Source organism: Eubalaena glacialis, chromosome 19, assembly GCF_028564815.1.
Source record: "Eubalaena glacialis isolate mEubGla1 chromosome 19, mEubGla1.1.hap2.+ XY, whole genome shotgun sequence".
Taxonomy (NCBI): Eukaryota; Metazoa; Chordata; class Mammalia; order Artiodactyla; family Balaenidae; genus Eubalaena; species Eubalaena glacialis.
Genome location: NC_083734.1, coordinates 7,705,704 through 7,727,348, shown reverse-complemented (window position 1 = coordinate 7,727,348; position 21,645 = coordinate 7,705,704). Strand labels below are relative to the sequence as shown.

Below are 21,645 nucleotides of genomic sequence, written 5' to 3'. Positions count from 1 at the left end.
ACTGCCCTGGGACCATCTCCTGAGCCCATTTACCTTGAGGATGGCTTGGGTGTTCCTGTAGTTCTTCAGGGCCTCAGCAGCCGTGCGGTTGGCGTGGTTCAGCTGGATTTCCATTTCGTTGAGGTCTCCCTCCATCTTCTTCTTGAGCCTGATGGCATCATTTCTGCTCCGGATCTTAGCATCCAGCATGCTCTGCATGGACTCCACGACTCTAATGTGGTTCCTCTTCAGCTGGTCAATTTCCTCATCCTTTTCAGCGATTTTCCTGTCAACTTCAGACTTGACTTGGTTCAACTCCAGCTGGATGCGCAGGATCTTTCCCTCCTCATGTTCAAGAGATGCCGTAATGACAGCGAGGGGTGACATTAGCAGGGAATGGAAGCATTCAGAAGTTTTTCTGCACATGTTCCTTCCACTAATTTTGTGCTGTTTCTTTTTCTGTCCAATATATGTGGCTAGTCCTAATTTTTTTTTTGAATCTGTTTACAATGCACATTTTTGACTTGTACCTCTGCTTCTTCTAAAGCAGCCTGAATTTCAGACTTTTCTTGTTCCACTTGTTTCTTTATTTTCTCCAGTTCACGCATACGTTTCCCTCCTTCTGCAATCTGCTCAGTGAGGTCAGAAATCTCCTCTGTTCGTGAAAAATAAAAATTTAAAAATGCATTCAGTGAGGGAGAACATTCTTTCAAATCTTTTGTTGAAGAAAAGGTAAAATGTACTCACGTTGCAAACTCTTGTTTTCCCGCTTCAAGGTTTCAAGTTGGTCTAAGGATTCCTCATAAGCATTCTTAACCTTGAACAGCTCTGTGCTGAGGGCGCGGGACTCCTTCTGGGAAGCTTCAAGTTCAGCACGAGTTTCTTCATACTTCTGTTTCCATTCTGATAGGACCTGAGGGGCAAGGAATGGTCAAGACATTGGGTGGAGAAAGTTTGATGGGATGAAAACCATTTATTCTGACAACTTTCAAACAGAGTTGCGATGATCGGGGACTGAAAACTAATTATGAATGAGAAGAGTAGAAACCACAGGAGTCCCCCCTCCTCCCCACCTACTCATGGAGCCGGAGCTGCTGAGAAGAGCCCTCGGATGGTTTGAATAGGCACATGGAAGGTGGGAGGCTATCCTTAATCACATGTTGAATGCTGAGACAGAAACTGGTGCAGAAATTACCTTATCGAAGTTCCTTTGCTTTTTGTCCAGGGCTGCACAGGCGGCATTTGTCCTCTCCACATCAATCATGAGGTCCTCGACCTCATTCTGGAGCTGCTGCTTGGTCTTCTCAAGGGAAACGCATTTGGCATTCACAGCTTCTACGTATTCCTCGGCATCTTTCAGACGCTGGGCCAGCTGCTTCCTAAAAAGTGAAATAAGGACAATAGAAGTGAATGGTCACTCAGGAACTCTTCTAAGGCATCCACCAAAACATTATAATTCCTATCTGGCTCTACATTACTCACAGAATAAATGACTAGATCTCTCCTTAAACTTTCTCTTGAATGAGCAGGTCCCTTCCTTAAACTTGCTGTTGAATAAGAGTCTCCCTCTTAAGTTCAGTCTTGAACTTTTGATTGCATTGAATATTTAGACCTTTAATAACAATACGTGTTATTTCTTATTACAGAGCTTAATGTCTACTTTTTAGTCTTTAACACTGTATTCTTTTTTCCTCTACAAATAACCATGTTTTTACATCTCAAAAGGGGGAGCTGTGCTTTTAAGTCTGATTATTTTTCTCTTACATATCTGTCACCCTGGACCGATTTTTCCATTAATGGCTAAGAGGGCGGAGCAGCACGGGAGGGTATAATTGACTCTTATTCTACCTACACCTGTATGGATAGGATGATGTCAGAAGTTCCCCTTTTAAAAAATAATCATTCAGCTTCCTCTTGCCTTATGTCCTTTTTCCTTCTACCCTCTGACTTAATTTCTTTCCCTAGACCACCTAGAGTATTTGTTTTTCTTGCTTAGGTTTATGTCATGCATGATTTTTCCTAGGTTTTTATTTGGGGAGCAATGGACATTTGCCCATGTGGTATTTAATATCAGGTGCACTTTGATTGTTAACAGAGCTGTTTTCATTTTAGGTAATTCTAGAACATACTTGGCCTCCTCCAACTCCTCTGTGCGCTGGATGGCATCCATCTCGTATTTGATCCTCCACCGGGCCACCTCGCTGTTGGCCTTGGACATTGACCTCTGCAGCTCAGCCTTGGCTTCCTGCTCCTCCTCATACTGTTCCCGCAGCAGGTCACAGTCGTGGCGGGCTGACTGCAGGACGTGGGCCAGGGCACTCTTGGCCTGAGAACATAGAGATTGGTGACTTAATTTTATATCTTTAAAGTGATGTTTAGTCCCTAAGCTCCTGTAGGCCACCAGAAGAAAATCTGTAGACGTAAGCAGAAAACAATCTCAAAAGCAAGGATAATGACAAACAACAACAGCAGTGAGTAGGGCTAACCTTTATCTCCTCTTCAAGCTGCCTTTTCAGTTCTTCTGTCTGTTGTGTGAATGCTTGTTTGCCCCTCGAGAGCTGAGAAACTAATGAGTCCTTTTCATCTAGCTGGCGTGAGTATTCCCCTATAAAGATCAAGAACCAGAAAACTCAACTTACTTTGGAAATTAAAGCTCTAACTTACAAACTGGAGCAGGGAAAGGGAGCTGGGTCTGAAACATGATGGAAAGTGTGGATTTTAGCAAACCACCAATTTCCGCTTCAACCCTGGTGAGGACGTCTATGTGAAAATGAGAAGTAGGGAAGACTTTGAGGCAGATTATACACTTCTGAACAACACAGAAGTTTTGGGGAGATATTTCAAACTATTTGATCACAGTACAAGTTGGTGAAGAAATATGTGAAAAAAAATGTAAATCAAACCAACAAAAAACATTCCAGTGTTTTTTGTGTAAGGCAACAGTGTTGTACTAGTTTACCTTTCACTGAAACTTGATTGAAAGCGAATTTATTCTTTGGAAAATAGGAGACTTTGAGCAGTTGCCTCTGAAATGATGTTTGAAGGAAAATCCTGGAAGAATTTTTATATTAAGAAACAATCAAGTGTCTTTCCACCCCAAGAACGAGTTGGTTTGTGGAAACTAATCAGTTCTTAAACTAAGTGGCATTTAAATTTGTCTCCCATTCTTTAAGCACCATAATTCAGAAAATACACTATATAGTTGACCCTCGAACAATCGGGGTTAGGGGTTTCGACCCTCTGCGCGGTTGCAAATCCGCTTATAACTTTACAGTCAGCCCTCGTTTTTCACATCCATGGATTCAACCAACTGTGGATCATCTAGTACTGTAGTGCGTTTTTATAGAAAAAAAAAATCACGGATAAGTGGACCCACACTGTTCAAACCTGTGTTGTTCAAGGGTCAACTGTATTATGTTAAAAAGAGAGAAAACACTTTCAGCACCATTTTTGAACTGGTTACCTGGAAGCCTTATCTCTTTAACATTTAATAAGAATCACAGCTTTCAATTTTTTTTTTCATACCACTAAATTACTAGGAGTAAACATGTAATGAGGAGAAGAAACTACAGGGATCATTCTGATTATTTGCGAATACAGTTTTTCTTTTTCATAAAGTGTACTTATCAACTGTATACCAATAATAAAAGCCTTACTTGAGCTTTGTTCTAGAAAGAACAATATTTGAATGAATATGAAGGAGTACAGTGGTTCTCCAACAATTTGATCTACCTATTACGTTAATGGTCCAAATGACCCACAGAACAATTTCCATCTTGTTACCTCTCACTTGGGGAGGAGAACTTTGGTAGAAAGTTGGACAAGTTGATAGGGGGAGGAGTAAATGCAGAGACCCTCCAGTTTGGATAATCAAAACTCTATGTACCTCACTTGAATGCTCCTGGCTGGATTGTGGTCCTGAATATTTCCCGACTTAACTGTGGTGCTACCGGCAATTGGCAAGACTTCAGGGAAAAGACTGGAGTAAGCGTTCTTGGACAGGTCATTTCATCACTACCATAATCCGACATCTTTAAAATGGGGATAACATTACACAGACTAATGAGGGTAAAAAGGTAATTAACTTGTGGAAGCACTTTGAAAAGCAAAAGTAAATACTGTCAGGATACACTTTTTTATTAGATGACTTTTAGATTAGAGGGAAATCTGCTTTAAAGTGTTAAAAAACGAAAGAGCCTGGGTCTCTATTTAAAAGAAAACAAACCCAAAACCAAAAAGACAGAAAGGAAGAAAGTAGTCCATGCTGGTGGTCAATAAGGTGTTCATATGAGCAGCACCTCCCAGGGAGGTCATATGTGAGCTCAGGTAACTCAATGTAGAGTTTTTCAGCAACTGGATAGCCAAGATAAATGTATCATTCAAGGTCAACACTGGTAGATGGCCCACCTGATTCCGTCTGCAGGCGTGCTCTCTGAGCCGTCAGGTCATTGATCAGCCGCTGCTGCTCTTCCTCCTTTGCCTTAAGTTCACTCACTTGGTCTTCTAGAGCACGGCACGTCTTTTCAAGGTTTCCCTGCATTCAAGAAGTGGTAAACGGCATCTTAAGCAAGTATTTGGACCATAGAAATTTGCAGTAATCTAAGCATTCCATAGGAGCTGCAGTACTCATTTATTTTGAGAATAAACTAGCTTTACCAAAAAAAAAAAACAACTGAGGCCTTAGTTTGTGATGGAAAGAGTAACAAGACACATAGTCTAAACCTACTGCCACGAAATTGCTTTGTGAAACTAAGCCTTTACTCAGTTGGCTTATCTGTGATATGAGAATAGTGATACTCGATGACTCAGCTCATGAAACTTCTTTGAGAAGCAGATTATGTATTTGTGCTTAAGGGAAAAACAAAAAGCCTAATCAAGGTGAGGCGTTTTAAAAATTTCGAAATACATCATTGAATTGTATTTTTCATTGGAAAGAACTTGAGTTTTCAGGATGCATATTCTTTGGGGACAGCTCTTCTCCTGTAAAGAGGGAGCACGAGGCCCCATCACATGGGAGTTGCCCTTCCTGCGACCAGCCTCCTGCCATAGTCTCCTCCTGCCAGGTACTAGTGATTCTTGAAAGGCTCACTCACACCTGTCCTCCAGAAATCTCTTTAAGACTTAAATCATGATTGTACCTTGGCTTTGGAGACAGTCTCCATGTTGCTAGCAAGGTCATCAGTCTCCATCTTCAGCTCACTCTTCTCCTTCTCCAGCTTCTGCTTGACCCTGTGTAGGTTGTCAGTCTGCTCCCCCAGCTCGGCCACACTGTCCGCCTGCTTCTTCCTGAGCGTGGCCGCCGTGGCCTCGTGCTGCAGGGTGGCCTCCTCCAGGTCCCTGCGCATTTTCTGGAACTCGGCCTCCTGCTTCTTATTCATCTCAGTCTGGGCCGAAGTGGCCCCGCCGGCCTCTTCCAGCCGCTCGCTGATCTCCTCCAGCTTCCAGGAGAGGTCCGAGTGGGGCTTCTCTGCTTTGGCACGGGAGGCCCGCTCTGCCTTGATCTCCTCCTCCAGCTCCTCGATGCGGGCCTGGCAGTGGGGAAGAGCTCAACGTTAGCTCCTTTGTGTTAGTGTTTTGTCATGTTGAATGAAACTGATGGACATCATGGGCTTACCTGTAACTGCTTGATCTTCTTCTGCAGTTGAATGCCAAGTGCTTGTTCATCTTCGATCTTGCTTTGCAGACGGCTCATTTCAAACTCTTTCCTGTTAGGAGAGCAACACATTAGCTCATACTCTGTCCTCTTGCCAGTCTTCTTGTCTATGTGTAACTGAACGTTTTTGTACTGCTGGTGTTGAGGAAGTGCTAAGTGCATGTTTTACAAGTCAGTACTGTACCATTTTCATTAAATACAAAAGTTAAAGATGTCATTATTTGTTTTTTTCTGTGTGCTGTGAAGTAATATTTTTGAGATCCAGACAACGAGCAGGTTACAGTTGAATTCTCTCATACTCACTTTCTGAGTTTTTCATCAAGTTGCTGCTTATCATTTTCTATATCCATTGTGGATTCTTGGGCCAATTTTAGGTCACCTTCCAGCTTCCTCTTGGCCCTCTGTAAGTCCATGCGCAGTTTCTTTTCTTGTTCCAGAGATCCTTCAAGCTAAATATAAATAATGTTGAGTCATAAGGATTGCTTAGCTTCCCTTTGAAGAAAATAATTTCCTTGATAATCCTAGACTTGCGTCATGCACTTGCTGCTGTAGCTTGGCTTTAGCTTTGGTCAGGGTGTTCACTTTGTCCTCTTCTGCCTGCAGGTCATCCAGGGTCTGCTGGTAGGCCTCCTGGAGGGCCTTCTTTTCCCTGGTCAGCTTAGCTATGACTTCGTCCAGGCCTGCCATCTCTTCTGTGAGGTTTTTCACCTAGAAAGGTTAAGGAAGAGATGATCTCTGCTCTAAAGCAGCTTAGTTAGATGGCAGAGTCTCTATATGCTGTATACAAATATATTTCGTACCTTGTTCTCTGCGGCATGTTTCTCCTTCTCAACCTTGACCAGTGTCACCTGAAGGTCATCTATGTCTTTCTTCAGTTCTGAACATTCGTCCCCCAGTTTCCTCTTCCTGGCCGTCAGCTCAGCATCGATCTCTTCCTCATTCTCAGCTCTCTCAGTCACTTCGTTGATCTTTGCCTCGAGCTGGATTTTGGTTTTGATCAGCTGGTTACATCTATCTTCTGCATGAGCCAATCTATCTGCTTCCTGAGAAGGGACAGTAGACACTTTTAGATCTTGTTCTGTGGACATTTTCAGATTTTATTAAGATTTTGAAACCAAACAAATAAATTGTGCTTTAAAGCTTTAGGTTAATTTTTATTAGCTTTCCATCATTTAGGAAATATTTATTGGGCACTCCACTTATGGCACTGGAGATTTTTAAAAAAGGAATTGGTCATAATTCCTGATGAATTTATAATAAAATTATACTTATTAATGATGGGGTTCAGGATACACTATCCCAAAGTATGGTACCTTGGCAAAATGAATATCTTAAGCTAGAGGAATTTGAGAAAAGAGCAGAAATAGGAAGCCCACCCTGACCCATTCCCCTCACCCTTCTTCCCTGAAACAGGTCATCATAAAACTTCCATGTGGAAGGTCCCCTCCCTGTACTGGGAGGAAAGAAGACATTCTTATCACAAGAGGTGGGGAATTTAGGACTGAGAAGGCTGTATAAACAAAGCTTGTTAAACTAACCCTTATCTTCCTAGTTATTTCTTCATCACTTACTATCCCAGTCCAGACCCCTTTGTCTTGTCAATTCTTCACATATTTATCATTTCTTTGTCTAAAGGGTATAAAAGCTCCATGCTCTGGTCACTTCTTTAGGTCTTTATTCTCTTGTGAAGGCTCCCTTGTACACATAAAAATTAAATTAAATTTGTTTGTTTTTCTCCTGTCAATCTATCTTTGTCACTTTAATTTTCAGACCCAGCCAAGGAACCCTAAGAGGGTCAAGGAAATTTTTTTACTCCCCTGCATGATGACCTGTGTTTAATGTGTTGGTATATAATTTCAGTTAGTTTTCTTTATTTAATATTATTTTCCAGAAAAGTTTAGTATATGGAAAGCAAAGAAAATGGTTGGGTATTTAGCAGAAAAGTGAATTAAAGGGAAGACACATGCTACAGTGACAGAGTGGGTGGAATTAATGGGAGCACGCGGAAGAACTAAGGGGAACGGAACATTTTAGAAGGTGGTGCTAGAGAAGTAGCAAGCGTGTTTCTCAGGAGAAGAAATAGGAGTTGGAATATAAATCCTCTGAGGGCAGGGACTATGTCTCTTGCTCAAAGTTGTATCCCTAATGCTTGGAACTTCATGAAATATTTATTAAATGGGTAGTTGATAGAGTAATGTTGAAAAGAAGTCATATTATACTGAGAGGAGTATACTTAGATCAGTTATACTGATTATACTTGGATCATATTATACTGAGAGAAATTAACTTCCATACAATTATCTCTTGATTCTTGAAGGTGTGATGAACCCCTCCTCAATTTGGAAAACCTTTGTCTCCATAAACCACAAGGGAAGTCACAGTGCCAGCCTAGGTATTTATAATTCATTTTTCTTTAATTTTTCTAGTTATGTGTCTAAAACCTGTGCACCCACTGGAACCAGTGCAGATTCCCTTCTGAATTCAGAGAACTAGAGAGTAGCTTTTAATGTTTCTGTTGTTGATTTCAGTGGTGGCAGCTGAAATTTTCTTGTCATTTGGGTCACAGAAATGGGTTAGACAGTGGTGTTGATCAAATATTTCTTCTCAAGCCTCTGGATATTTCTTGGGACATCAAGACAAGAACATCAGTGCTATTTCTCATGCTTTGCCTAATTGACACTATTTATAGAAAGCATTGCCATTATCTTTGCAATGATCTTATTCTTTCAGGTCCTAGAGACTTTCTAAAGATATAGTTGAGAGGGAAATTGCCAGGGGACCATAGATTTTAAAATTCAGAATATGGGTTTCGAGTTGATACGTTCTCATCATAAAGTCTCCTCGCTCTTCACTGTCAACACTGTTCTTTCTTCACTGCTCTTATTTGCATTTTTCAGCAGGGAGACTCTTAGGGAACAAAGATCACTTTATTTACTGCCCATATTGTGCTAGGAGAAACAACAGGGGGAAAGGAAAAATGCTTTTATTTTTCCCTTGTCAACAAAAAGGAATCCTACCACAGAGCTTTTTAGTAATATTGTATATGAAATTTTATGGAACATTCTGAGGAGTTGTGAATTAAGAAAGATTGATAATCAGTCCCTTAATAAGGTGGAATTTAGACTCTCCCCCTAGCAACTGCTGAATCGAAATTCTAGCATCAGATTGCAAGCAATGGCTTCTGATACTCACAGATTGAACCTGGAGCTGCAGGTCATTTTTCTCTTGCATCAGAATTTCAATTTTCTCTTCAAGTTCTTTCAATTTTGCGCTTGACTGATCCGGCTTTTCTTTGGTCTCCTCATCACCTTTCGGGGTGGGCGTCTCCTCTGTCTTTGCACTCTTGAGGAGGACCTTGATTTTGAAATACAGCTTCATCCAGGGCCAGTCTTTCACATTCATGAAAACACGAATATTGTACTGGATACAGAAGATGGACTGTCTGTGATAGGAACAGAAATGTTCAAAGGCAGGTATAACAGGAAACAGAATGAAAAGGCCTTGGCTGATGGGGTTTAGTAACGTTTCCTATTTTACCTCTGCTCCTCCATCCTCTGGTACTCCACTCTTGCCAAGAACCCTCTGCACCTGGCCTGGGTTTGAATAACCAGCTGGGCCACCTTGTTCTCTCGCATCTCCTCTAGTACCCCCAGAAAGCCAGCTTTGAAAAAGACCTGTGCATGGGCAGAGTTGCAGATCAGAAACTTTACATAGACTCCAAAGGGACAGGCATAGTGTCTGGTGGGCCTTAGAGACTATTACCTTGGTTAGACCACATTTGTACTTGGTGTGGTCAATGTCGAGGGACCCAAGGAGCTTCTCAGAAGCATCCTTGCCGTCAGTGAATTGTCCTTCAGGGATTGCACTTGCATTTAATATCTTGTATCTGTTTGAGCCAAACAAGTAAATGATACAGCTGTTGTCGCCAACAAGAAATCTTCCTGCCTCATTATAGAAACAACTTAACTGTTGGGTAGTCTAACACAGATAATCAAGCAATCATATCTATCTCCTTATCTAGTCTTTGTATATTCAAAGGGTGTCAAACTTTTGGTATATCGATACGGAGTCTTTTAAATTTGTTGCTCTTCAATTTTAATAGAAGTTATAAAGGACAGGATTATTTCATTGAAAAATGAAATAACAAGAACCTTGTAAAATAATTCCCAGTGAGAAAGTCTGACCCGTATATGAAGTCTGCATGCAGGATTCTGCTTGGGAGCCCCTTACTGAAGACGCGGATGCCTGCCAGCACACCGTTACACCTCAGCTGGTTCAGGACAAGCTCATTATCCAAGAACCCTAAAAAGAGACACATTTTCCATATACTAGTCTAATGAGCAGTCACACTAGAGCTTGTCTGGATGTCAGAAGTGTCTTACCAGGGGTTTTGGTTACATTGGGGACGATGCACCGTACAAAGTGGGGGTGAGTGCTCCTCAGGCTGGTCGTCAGCTTACCCACATTCTCCTGTGGAACCATATGAATATTTGGTTAAAAATGCACTGTTTTTGTACATTCATATTTATAGACATAATTATCATGATCCATGATACTGTTTTAATTTCAATGATTAGTAGCCAGATTGAATTTGCAGAGGGTTATCTCTGGAAATATCTCTATTTTCCCTATCTTTGTGCCTTATAAACTCGCTGTTGAAGTGGTTATTCATTCCTGTTGAATTTCCTAGCGTATGTTCTAAAGTTATGGCATTTTAACGTATGGAAATACTCTGTCCATAATCTTTTGCCTAGATAATGTGGTCCGATTTACAAAAAACTCAAAATCTCCTTCCAGCTCTCCCATTTCTTTCTTTACCCAGCTTTCAATTGTATCTGCTTCTCTAGCACATGCTTATTCCTTATAATTACATAGCTGTGTCTTCCTGCTGGTTTCATAGCAAGGGGCCTTTTAATGCCTTGTTCTGGGAATTGGCAGAAAACGGACAGCCATATTGCCAATGTGAGAGGTTTTCCACCCTATGGAAATCCTGATTTTTCAGAATAACTAGAACTTCAGTTATTACAGATAGGATTGTCAACAGATAAGTACATTTTCCTTAAAAAGCTATTTCTTATCACACCTGATTTCTTATTTTCTTCTTTAGATCAGCCTCCAAATCCTACCACGATTTTTCTATCCTCACCTTTCAGAATCTACTCATTTCAGTTTTATGCCAGTATACACCTAAGCACCTACCCCATTTGGATGCTCCCAAAGGAAATCTCATGTTTTGCTTCATCTTCTCCCAGAAGAAGCTTTTAAGTGTCAGAAGACCTTATTTCCCGGCCCCATTATTGAATTTTACCATCTCATACTGACTCTGACCTCCTGGCACCTGTGTCTCCTATATACTGAGCTATCTCCTCCAAGCTACCCCACACCTTCCTGCGAGAGTCAATGCTACCAGTACCTGCTGACCTGTCTCCTGGAGCCACATTTAGCTCTAGAATCCTTGCAAGATTATTTACCCTTCCCCACATAGTAAAGTAAAATTTAACTTCCTGAACCTAGTTAGAGAGAGAAAGTGAAGTTTGTACCCTGAAGACAGCTGACACGGTCTGGAAAGAAGAACCCTTCTTCTTGCCGCCTTTCTTTGCACCGCCACCCTCTAAGGGGAAGAGAAATCACAAGCACTCATAGTACAGGCTTTCTCTGCCTCAGTTTTATACATTAAGTAAAAGATTAATTCTGTTGATAATTACCTGCTTCAGATGTTTGCTCAGAGAAAAAGAAAGCCAGAATCTTCACTGTGGAATTCTGGTACAGCCCGACCACCGACTCGTTCAGGGGGTCCCTGTTCTTGTGCAGCCAGCCAGTGATGTTGTAGTCCGCGGTGCCGGCGTGGTGCACCAGGGAGGAGTGGGCCTCAGCCCTGCCTTTAACCGCCTTGGGCTTCAGGAAGCAGGGAGACTTTCCAAGATGCTGTTCATACAGCTTGTTCTTGAAGGAGGTGTCTGTGGCCTTGGGGAACATGCACTCCTCTTCCAGGATAGAGAAGACGCCCATAGGCTGAGAGAATGAAAAGAAACATGACACTTGAATTTTGTCTGCCTGTAGAAATAATGTGGAACACAATGATCCTATTTGAGTAAATTCGTCATTTCATTCTTTACAGTTAGTGAGAACTCATTTCTTTGGTCAGAAGTTGTTAAATCACAAATATTTATCAGGTACCTATCAAGATCCGGGTGTGGTGTTGGGCTCTGGGATATGATGGAGAGTAAGATAAACAAGGAAGGAGCTCTGGTGGAGTTTGTGTCTTTGCCCCAAAGGCCTTAGAGCAATATTTCTCCAGGTGTGACTTGCAGATGGGTTGTGTCAGAAGCAGTTGGTAAAAATGCAGATATTCCAAGGCTCCACCCCACACTTACCCAAAAGTATTTCTAGGAGTGAGATTAGGGAAATGTGCAGTTTTACTAAAAGTAATAGTGGCAAGTCTTTGACACAACTGAGAGCCTCTTCTTTAAAGCACTAGAAATTCCAATTTCAAATGCCAGCAGTGATGACTCCAAGGCTGACAAAGAAATAAGAAGTAAAACGTGCTCTCCTCAGAGCTCTTTTATGAGGAAAGATGGCTTAAGTATCAGGCTTGCATTGCACACTGTGGGGAAATGTAGAGTTCTGGACTCTCTAGAAAAGATTCAGTCTCCTTTTACCAGAATAGCTACCTTGGAGTTGGCAAAGGAATTTTCCTGATTTTAGTTACAAGTAGAAATCTCTTACCAGAGTATACAGCGAGTGTTACGATTTTCTTTTAAATACGGGTCAGCAGTGTGATCTGTGATCTGAGAAAGGGAAGTGAACCCTCTCGAGGATGTCAACGCAGGCGTCCATGTCGTTCCCAACGTCGATGAACGTCCACTCGATGCCCTCCTTCTTGTACTCCTCCTGCTCCAGCACGAACACGTGGTGGTTGAAAAACTGTTGCAGTTTCTCGTTGGTGAAGTTGATGCACAGCTGCTCCAGGCTGTTGAACTGGGTATTTCGAATACCAAAGAGTTTGAGTGAGTTTGGAAAATCCAGTGGAGACTCAGCAAAGCAGACACAAAGCGGAAGGGTGCTTTGAGGCTTGTCATTGATGCAAACAACTCACATCAAAGATCTCAAAGCCAGCGATGTCCAAGACCCCGATGAAGAACTGCCTGGGCTGCTTGGTGTCCAGCTGCTGGTTGATGCGGGCGACCATCCACAGGAACATCTTCTCGTAGACGGCTTTGGCCAGGGCTCCCACTGCATTGTACACCTTCATAGACAGAGTAATGATCGTTGCTGTTATTAAAGACGTGTCCTGAAGGCCTGGGAAGTGTGAGATTCACAGAGGTTGTGCCATTACCTGCTGCACACTCTGGCCTTTGGTGACATACTCATTGCCGACCTTGACCTTGGGGTAGCAGAGGGCTTGGAGCAGGTCAGCAGAGTTCAGACCTTGGAGAGAGGCAGCCTTTTCAGCAACTGCAGAGACACAATTCAGACATCCAACGTGACCTACTATGACCCCACAGCTCCTCGGGGCAGAGTAAGGAATGAATCATTCCTGTGTGGGGTTAAATTTGTATGTGGCCATCAGATGCTCAGGTGCAAAGGAGACATGGGTTTGGAGTGGGCTTATTTGCCTATATTCTCTCATTTAACCCAGTTGGAGGTTCATTTGGTACCTTCAGTGCCATCTGGCTCTGCTTGCTCCTCACGCTGCTTTTGCTTGAATTTCATGTTCCCGTAATGCGTTACTGCCCCCGTGAGCTTGAAGATGGACACTTTTTCCTCAGAAGAGAAGCCCACGATGTCAGTGGCGCTCTACCAGGAGAGATGAGAGGGCAGAATTAGGGCACAAGACACTAACTTATTTAGAAGAACTTATACTGTGTCCTTATTCACACCTACAGCAGGTTGTCGTCGTCATTTCCATACACAATGACTTACTTTTAAAAAACTGCATGTGTAACTTACGTCTGTGGCCAACAGCTCTTCTGCGTCATTAATGCTAGCGACTGTGATCTCCCCTTGACTGACGAAGGCATAGTCATATGGGTTGGTGGTGATCATGAGCATTTCTGGGTACATAGAATTCAGGGTGTATGTTTTACATTAGAAGGTGTGCTAATAAAAACATTGGCTTCTAACTTAATAAATTTAAGCTCTTTCATACCAACTAGTTCTGGCTTCTTGTTAGACCTGAGCTGATAAAATATATGGTAGCTTCTTTCTGCCTTTCGCTGGAAAGTGACTCTAGACTTCTCCAGAAGATCTGCAATGGAAAGTAGACATTGGATTAGAGGGAAAAATGATAAAGTGCCTGGAATGATTTTGGAACTTGGGGTCATAAGCTAAATCTCACTGGCCCCATGAGATTTCAGCTGAATGGTCCCGTGAGGTATCACATATTACGTCTCTACCACTGCGGTTGCTCTTGCCACCTCTAGAAGGAAACTGAAGTTGCCTGGCTCAAGACATGTTCATTTCTCATACAGAAGATTCTTGACATTTCAAATATAATTGATTCTTGATAACCTGTTCCTCCTCAGGGTCTCTTCTCGCTTTATAACAGAGGGGTTACTAAGGGCACCATTTATCAAGGCTCACACTAGGAAGAAATCACATACACTAAACCCAAGTTATATACCCCCAGTCTTAGTTTTTTCTTAGAAAAATTTGAAATTTCTTCTGAGGCTGGCATCCTTCAGATAAGCCCAGCAACTCCTGGCAGTTTCTAGAGGACCGTTGGCTCCTGACTGAAGTGGGTGAAGCACACTGTGGGCTCTGGTTAAGCCTGGCATTACCCACAGGCATGTTTGGCAGTGACTGGTGTTTCACAGGCTCCAGGCTCAGCAGGAGCTGTACGATGTTCCTCCCAACCATCATTTGTCATTCTTGGATTCTATTTAGGAGGTCCTGTTACTCACATGTTTCAATATCAGCAGAAGCCAGTCTCCCCGTGCTAAGGAAGTGGATCCTGATGCATTCACCCTTGCAAGTGAAAAAGATGATGTTATATACAACACTGTTAGCACACGAGTAACAAGAGATAGAATTAGTAACTCAGACAGCCTTCTCTGGCATTTGAGAGGACACCTGAGAAAACCCTTCTCTGAGCCACAGACTTACAAAGCAAGAGGAGTTGTCATTCTTCACGGTCTTGGCGTTGCCATAGGCCTCCAGCGGGGGGTTGGCATTCATGATTTGATCTTCCAGACTCCCCTGCAAAGGCAAGAGCAGTCCTCACATGTGGGGCTCGGGAGTTTCTTACTTGACAGCTTGGATTCTGACGTGGCAATCAGACCCACCTGCATTTTGCCAGGAGTAGGTTCCTCCTCCTTCTTCTCCCCAGTGACTGCAATTGTTGCAAAGTACTGGATGACACGCTTCGTGTTCACGGTCTTCCCAGCCCCAGATTCTCCGCTGTCAAGCAGTGATCAAATATGTGTGAGAAATTAAGCTCTGTGACAAAGGAAACTACTTCCTCCATTAGCATTTACTGTCTTATGCGCCTGTCTTTATATGTCTTTGTCAGAGTGCCCTAGATCTTTCTCTTCAGGCCACGTTTAGCCCATATTATTTCTGTTGCTTTGCACTGATAAGCATCTGAGACAGTCGATCATTAATCATGTAGCACTTATTTCTTGAGTGCTTAAAATGTGTCAGGCTCTCTTCTAGGTGCTGAGGCCGGGCTTCAGGGGTCCAAGAAGCAGCTCCTCAAGCACTATGTAGTAAATGAAACAATTAGTAAGAAACTCTCTGAAGCAATGCATGTGTTCTTCAGCTTCCTTAGACTAAAGATATTCCCAAGTTAGGTCTTTGAAGGAATAGACAGTCCTCAAGTAGGCCTTGGAAATGACCCACTGGTAACATCCGCAAAGTGCCCAGACTTCAGAAGGGGTGTGCTCACTCTCCAGTACTGGGCTCTGGCCGTGTGTGGACATGGTGTTTTGTATCTCCCAATCCCTGGAAAGCTCTGGAACTTTTAAGACTGGACTAGCAAACGATGTAATTTGGGACATTGTTATTTTATATTTGGATGCAATCTGAGCCCTATAATAAGTGATAGCAATGTTTAGTTCCAGGCTGATTATGCCATTGCTTTAGTATGGGGCGTGAACTAATTTCTTCTTTTGGATTGTGATTTTCCCAGTGAAAATAAAATAGGAATAAGTCTCAGAATAATAATACATACGTGATTAAGATAGACTGATTCTCTCCATCTAGAAGAAAGACAGTGGACAATCAGCATATCTACTAGTTACACAGACAAAACTTTCTATAGGGAAACACTGAGGGCATTGAGTGTAAGTGTCACATTCAGTGGAGTTTTTCCGTATGTTACTGTAAAGTTACACGTGGTGTTGTTATTATGTCTCTTAAGTTGGGGAAGAGAAACATGAAAATGTGTCATATTTTAAACTCCTTACGCCCCACAGGAAGTGTGCCCTTCTGGTTTAAAAGAAAGAGCAATCCTTTCCAGAGACACGTTCCCTAGTTGTCATCTGTAGGTTCCAGCGGCCTGCTCTTTGCTGATGAATGCATATAACTGAAAAATGCACAATATGCTAAGGATTTGGACTGTATTTCATAGTTCCAAATAGTGTTAATCAGGCCAAGATTGAGATTTAGTTTCTAAATGGATCAGTTACACACACACAAACACGCACACGCGCGCGCACACACACACATCTCTGTCTCAAGGTCCCAGACTGCAACCCTAATTCTGATCAGCCTCCCAAAAGCATGCTATTGGGTCAAAGAAAGATCAGGTAAGAGAGGGCGCCTCAATCAGAATAAAGTTCTTTTAAGGGGGACAGTGACAACTTCCTTTTGAATGCAGTGTCCCCGAATACCATTTTCATTCAGAGAGAGGCTATTATCTCTGAAATGGGTTCTGATGACTTTAAAGACGTAACAATACTTCTTAAAGTATCTAATTCAAAATCAACAGGAAACTTAGGTACTAAAATGATTGAGCATGTTTTTCATTTCTATTCAGACAATACTATTCAGCTGTTAATTTAACCTTTTTTGTTACTTAAATATATAAAATCATGTATGACTAAGCAAGGAGACTGTAAACAAACTTATTAGGGTTGGAGTAGTAGCATAGTCTGGTAAAATCGTGGAGGTAGAATCAGGAGAACTGAGTTTTAATCCCCACTTGACAACGTGTACCTCTCTTGTGCTTTAGTCACCTCTTGTGTGCAACTAGGGGGTTGGATTTGAGTATTTCTAAAGGTCTTTTTAACTTTTCCATTTTGTGATTATAGGTGGTGAAATAATTTGTATGAAAAACAGTCAAGCCACTCACCAGTCAGCATGAACTGATAGGCATTGTCAGAGGTGGCGAAGATGTGGGGTGGGGCATCCTGCTGTTTTTTGCCTCTGTAGGCAACCACCACCTCTGCGTTGTACACTGGCAGCCACTTGCAGGGGTTGACGGTGACACGGAAGAGGCCTGAGTAGGACTGCACCGTAAAGGAAAAAAAGGAATATAATTATTTTATGGGGACCTTAATAACATACTGTTTTTCAAAATATTAACCACCTGCATGAGCAGAGGCTGTGAGAACAAACTCACGTAGATCATCCAGGCTGCGAAACGCTCTTTGAGGTTGTACAGCACTGCTGCCTCGTGCAGGTAGGTCATCATGACCACGTCCTCGATCTTGTCACATTTGGGAGGGTTCATGGGGAAGACTTCGTCTTCTGTCGCAGTTACTATCTGTCAAGTCAAGTAAGAGAAGCCAGGTCGACAAAGGAGTGTCAGCTCCCCTAACTGGCAATGGGGCCCAGTCTAATCCCCTCCAGATGTTTTACTCACATCCCCAGCTTCGGTCTTGGCTGTCACCTTCCCTCCTTCTGTACTCTGCAGGGTTGCTTTCACATAGGACTCCTTAGGGTCTACCACGTAGTTTGGGGTCTTAGCGTCAAAAGGCCTATTCTGGGCCTCCATGTGCTGCTTTTCAGGCATTCGGAGGTAAGGAGCAGCCTCCCCAAAAATGGCCATCTCAGCCTCAGAACTCGTGGCTGTGGGTTATTGATGGCAGCCAAATCAAAGACACTGCCTGGCAGAGGAAGGAAAGACATTATAGAAAACCAGCAACTGGACCATTCGATTCATGTTAAAAAAAAAACCACGACATTATTCCTTGACAAGTTGAGCGCTAGCATCTTGTTGGGTATGGTCAACTCCCTGGTTTGGCTGGAGGTGAAATGTCAGTCTCCGTGTTCTGTGCCAGTGGTGATAGATACTTATTCTTGCATTTGGAAAGAGACCGTTGTTTCTGGCTCATCTACTGTATGATATTGTAGCTCCTTTTTCTGTTTCATTTGCATATTAATCTTAAGAAGCCTCCTATCATCACCTTATACAGAACACCATGCTAAGATGACTGCAGGATTTCTCCAGCTCTTTCACTTGTAGTTCTTATCTTCCAGTTGGATTATAAGCACCTTGCAGACAGGGAGTGTTTTCCTTCTACGGCACCCTTCACACCTCTTAGAACACATGCTGGGTGTGGGGAAGGACCAAAGTTGGCTTTATAAATTAAAACATCAATAGAAATACGTTGCTAAAGTTATAGGAACTATTTAGTACCTGGTGAAAACCTTTTCATTATAGATTTGGGATTTACAAGGACTACCTAATAAAGGAAAGCAGAAATGTGAGGAGCCTTGTTTTGCATTGTTCAGTTAAAAATATCCTATTTTACATCAACTTCTCTTGTTCCTGTGTCATAATTTTGACAAACTCAGTTTCTTTACCTCTCTTTAGTATTTCTCAAAGGCATTATAAAATGTTATTACCTATGTTTTCTTGCTTTATTACTAGTATTCTCATAAAACTTTCAGAAAACTTTCTTTTCAAGATCTGTCTCCTGCCACTTTAACATTCGTCAATCCTGTGAATAATGATCATATATAACCTATTTTATAATAAAGATATCTTTTTTTTTAACGTCTCTATTGGAGTATAATTGCTTTACAATGGTGTGTTAGTTTCTGCTGTATAACAAAGTCAATCAGCTATACATATACATATATCCCCATATCCCCTCCCTCTTGCATCTCCCTCCCTCCCACCCTCCCTATCCCACCCCTCTAGGTGGTCACAAAGCACCGAGCTGATCTCCCTGTGCTATGCGGCTGCTTCCCACCAGCTATCTATTTTACATTAGGTTGTGTATATATGTCCATGCCACTCTCTCACTTCGTCCCAGCTTACCCTTCCTCCTCCCCGTGTCCTCAAGTCCATTCTCTACGTCTGCGTCTTTATTCCTGTCCTGCCCCTAGGTTCTTCAGAACCATTGTTTTTTAGTTTTGTTTTTTTTAGATTCCATATATATGTATTAGCATACGGTATTTGTTTTTCTCTTTCTGACTGACTTCACTCTGTGTGACAGACTCTAGGTCCATCCACCTCACTACAAATAACTCAATTTCGTTTCTTTTTATGGCTGAGTAATATTTCATTGTATATATGTGCCACATCTTCTTTATCCATTCATCTGTCGATGGACACTTAGGTTGCTTCTCTGTCCTGGCTATTGTAAATAGTGCTGCAGTGAACATTGTGGTACATATCTCTTTTTGAATTATGGTTTTCTTAGGGTATATGCCCAGTAGTGGGATTGCTGGGTCATATGATAGTTCTATTTTTAGTTTTTTAAGGAACCTCCATACTGTTTAAAAAGATACCTTTTCAAGGAAAACTCAAAAGCACTTGGGTAATCTTCTCAACATTTTTCTGTTCAAACTACAGTGATTTGGATAGCACAATTAAAATCCTTTATCTTGCTAAAAATGCTCACATTTTTCATATTATATTTTTTTAAATGTCCATTTTACAGAGTGTGAAACAATATGCAGATTTCAGCCACTTTTCCAAGGCAAGGATTCAATCCATTCTATTAATCCATTTAGACAGCATCTCAAGGTTTTTTATATTATATACAGTGGTGAGTAAAAGCTGTGTATAGGAAATTTATTGGTTTGGCCAAAAAGTTTGTTCAGGCTTTTCCATTAAGATGTTACGGAAAAAAACACGAACGAACTTTTTGGCCAACCCAATACATTTTCTCTGTAAATAAACAGCAACACTGTGAAATGTTGTATTGCATGTTGTAATTCAATTATTTAAAATACAAACTGCAATGCTGGAAATGGAAAAAATTGTATCTAAAAACTCCTAAAGATTCTGAGAAAGCATTTCATTTATTGCAAAAGATATAAATTAATGAGAACCAGTTTCTAAAGTCTCCCTCAGAGTTTTTCAAGGGAAGCATGAACAGCCATGAAATTGAAATGCTTTTATTTTATAACCTCCACCCCCCCCCACCCCCCGCCCCCGACCACTCTCCAAGCCACTGCAGATTTCTTGCTCCCTGCGAGGAATGAGAAAAATCAGTATCTTACCTTAGAGATGCAACCTTGAAGTGGGTCAGAACTGTAAGAAAAAGAGCAAATTTCTTCTTATTAAATGCTAACAATTCCCAATAATAGCATGAAGGATTCTGAATTGAGAAGCAGGAAATGACTGGGAACACCAAAACATCTAATTAAAATTGCCACGTAGTAAGTTGGTAATTCCCTGGAAGGGCTGCCATGGGCAGTGCGGGCCAGGATGTGTGGCATGCGTGCAGGCAGCCAGGCATCTCTGCTGGCCCTTCAGACAGAGCCCTGTCCTCACACACGCTTACCTTGAAGCTTTATGAGGAGAGACAAATCATACTCATTCCAAGGGTACTTTTATAGGGTCAGATATGGAAAACACGTAGCCTCCTCCTCTTTCTTAAATCACATTTGGCAAAACGTGTTTTTGGCAATGAAGGTCTCCCAAGTATAATTCCCCTAATATTAAAGATGTTTGGATATAATTAGAAATATTTCCTCTCACATTGGGTTAAGTGTATAAATCAATCTACTATAAATAATTTGAGTTGTTGGCAACCTGGAAGTGACTGCTTTTGGAATAATGTAAGGTGGTGTTTCAAAGACAGCTATGATCTGGATTCCCTGAACTTTGTTGCCTGCTGCTCTTGTGTTTCACTGAATTGCCCATGTGTAGTCTTTTCAACTGCCCGTACAATTGCAGATATTATACTAGGGAGGAAAGTTTCTGCTCTTTACCAGAGAGTCAGAAAAAGATTGTTAGTTTCTCCCAAGAAACCATGATTTTTCCCCCCATTTATTGTACTTTTTCAAGGATGCTTGGAAATTTAATTTTAAAACTTGCTTCATGAAGAGCAGCCAAAGATAGACAGCTTCTTTCGTTTCCTTCAGTCAGTCGCCTCTGATTCACTGTCAAATCATTCCACGACTTCGCCGAGCTGGGTTGTCCTGCTTCTTTCACTTTTGTTTTTTAAATGTAAGTTGCTTGTGAAATCTCTTTTCCTCTATGAAACTCAACATAGGAACAAACTAGAAAACAGGGTATTTCTCTGTCTAATTATGCAGCATCTGTGACTTCTCCATCAGTTATCCATGGTATATATTTCACATTTTGCTTACAAACAATACCTGCACGTTATTTTCTATTCTGTTGTTTAATTTAAAAAAATATTTGTTTTATTGTCTCTGTGGTCTTGCATCTCTTATGTCAGCATTGTCTATCTGGGACTGAGACAAAATTTGCTTAATATACCCTGTATTGCAACCATTCATGTATTATTGTACTTATATTTCAGTTGATTTAATGGAAAGAGGCTGCCTTATGAAAGCAGATATCTGGAGATACTGTTTGTAATGGTCACAGGATTTTATTGCTGTAAGGGACTATCTAATCCATATTCCTCATTTCACTAATAAAGTAACTGAGATTCAAAGAATAGAAGAGAGTTCACAAATCACACAGCAGTGTAGACCTTGGTCGCCTGATTCGCAGTCCAGTGTGCTTGCTGGTAACACTCTTCTACCTCAGTAGGTTAAAGCAATCAGGAAGGGTCTTCCAGGAAACATGCTTCTGAGAGGGGCTTTCCTAGCCAACTCTTAACCTGCTTTGTAACCACAGGTACATCATTTTATTTTCT

At 41.7% G+C, this 21,645-nt stretch overlaps 1 protein-coding gene across 1 annotated transcript in view; it reads right to left on the bottom strand.

Annotated features, from left to right (window-relative positions):
* LOC133080450 (myosin-1-like) overlaps positions 1 to 17,633 on the bottom strand; it is a 28,781-nt gene extending 11,148 nt beyond the window's left edge. The window contains 32 exon segments of the mRNA XM_061176351.1: positions 34 to 343; positions 511 to 634; positions 727 to 892; positions 1,175 to 1,358; positions 2,109 to 2,305; positions 2,466 to 2,584; positions 4,387 to 4,513; positions 5,118 to 5,507; positions 5,594 to 5,684; positions 5,936 to 6,081; positions 6,164 to 6,340; positions 6,433 to 6,675; positions 8,825 to 9,074; positions 9,170 to 9,306; positions 9,395 to 9,518; positions 9,817 to 9,934; positions 10,015 to 10,102; positions 11,173 to 11,243; positions 11,338 to 11,644; positions 12,440 to 12,610; positions 12,729 to 12,878; positions 12,969 to 13,087; positions 13,291 to 13,429; positions 13,583 to 13,686; positions 13,782 to 13,880; positions 14,536 to 14,599; positions 14,738 to 14,830; positions 14,917 to 15,031; positions 15,804 to 15,831; positions 16,926 to 17,082; positions 17,196 to 17,339; positions 17,439 to 17,633. Of these exon segments, the coding sequence (XP_061032334.1) occupies positions 34 to 343; positions 511 to 634; positions 727 to 892; positions 1,175 to 1,358; positions 2,109 to 2,305; positions 2,466 to 2,584; positions 4,387 to 4,513; positions 5,118 to 5,507; positions 5,594 to 5,684; positions 5,936 to 6,081; positions 6,164 to 6,340; positions 6,433 to 6,675; positions 8,825 to 9,074; positions 9,170 to 9,306; positions 9,395 to 9,518; positions 9,817 to 9,934; positions 10,015 to 10,102; positions 11,173 to 11,243; positions 11,338 to 11,644; positions 12,440 to 12,610; positions 12,729 to 12,878; positions 12,969 to 13,087; positions 13,291 to 13,429; positions 13,583 to 13,686; positions 13,782 to 13,880; positions 14,536 to 14,599; positions 14,738 to 14,830; positions 14,917 to 15,031; positions 15,804 to 15,831; positions 16,926 to 17,082; positions 17,196 to 17,339; positions 17,439 to 17,624 (4,938 nt within the window). The 5' untranslated portion in view covers positions 17,625 to 17,633.
* Positions 17,634 to 21,645: the final 4,012 nt, after the last annotated feature.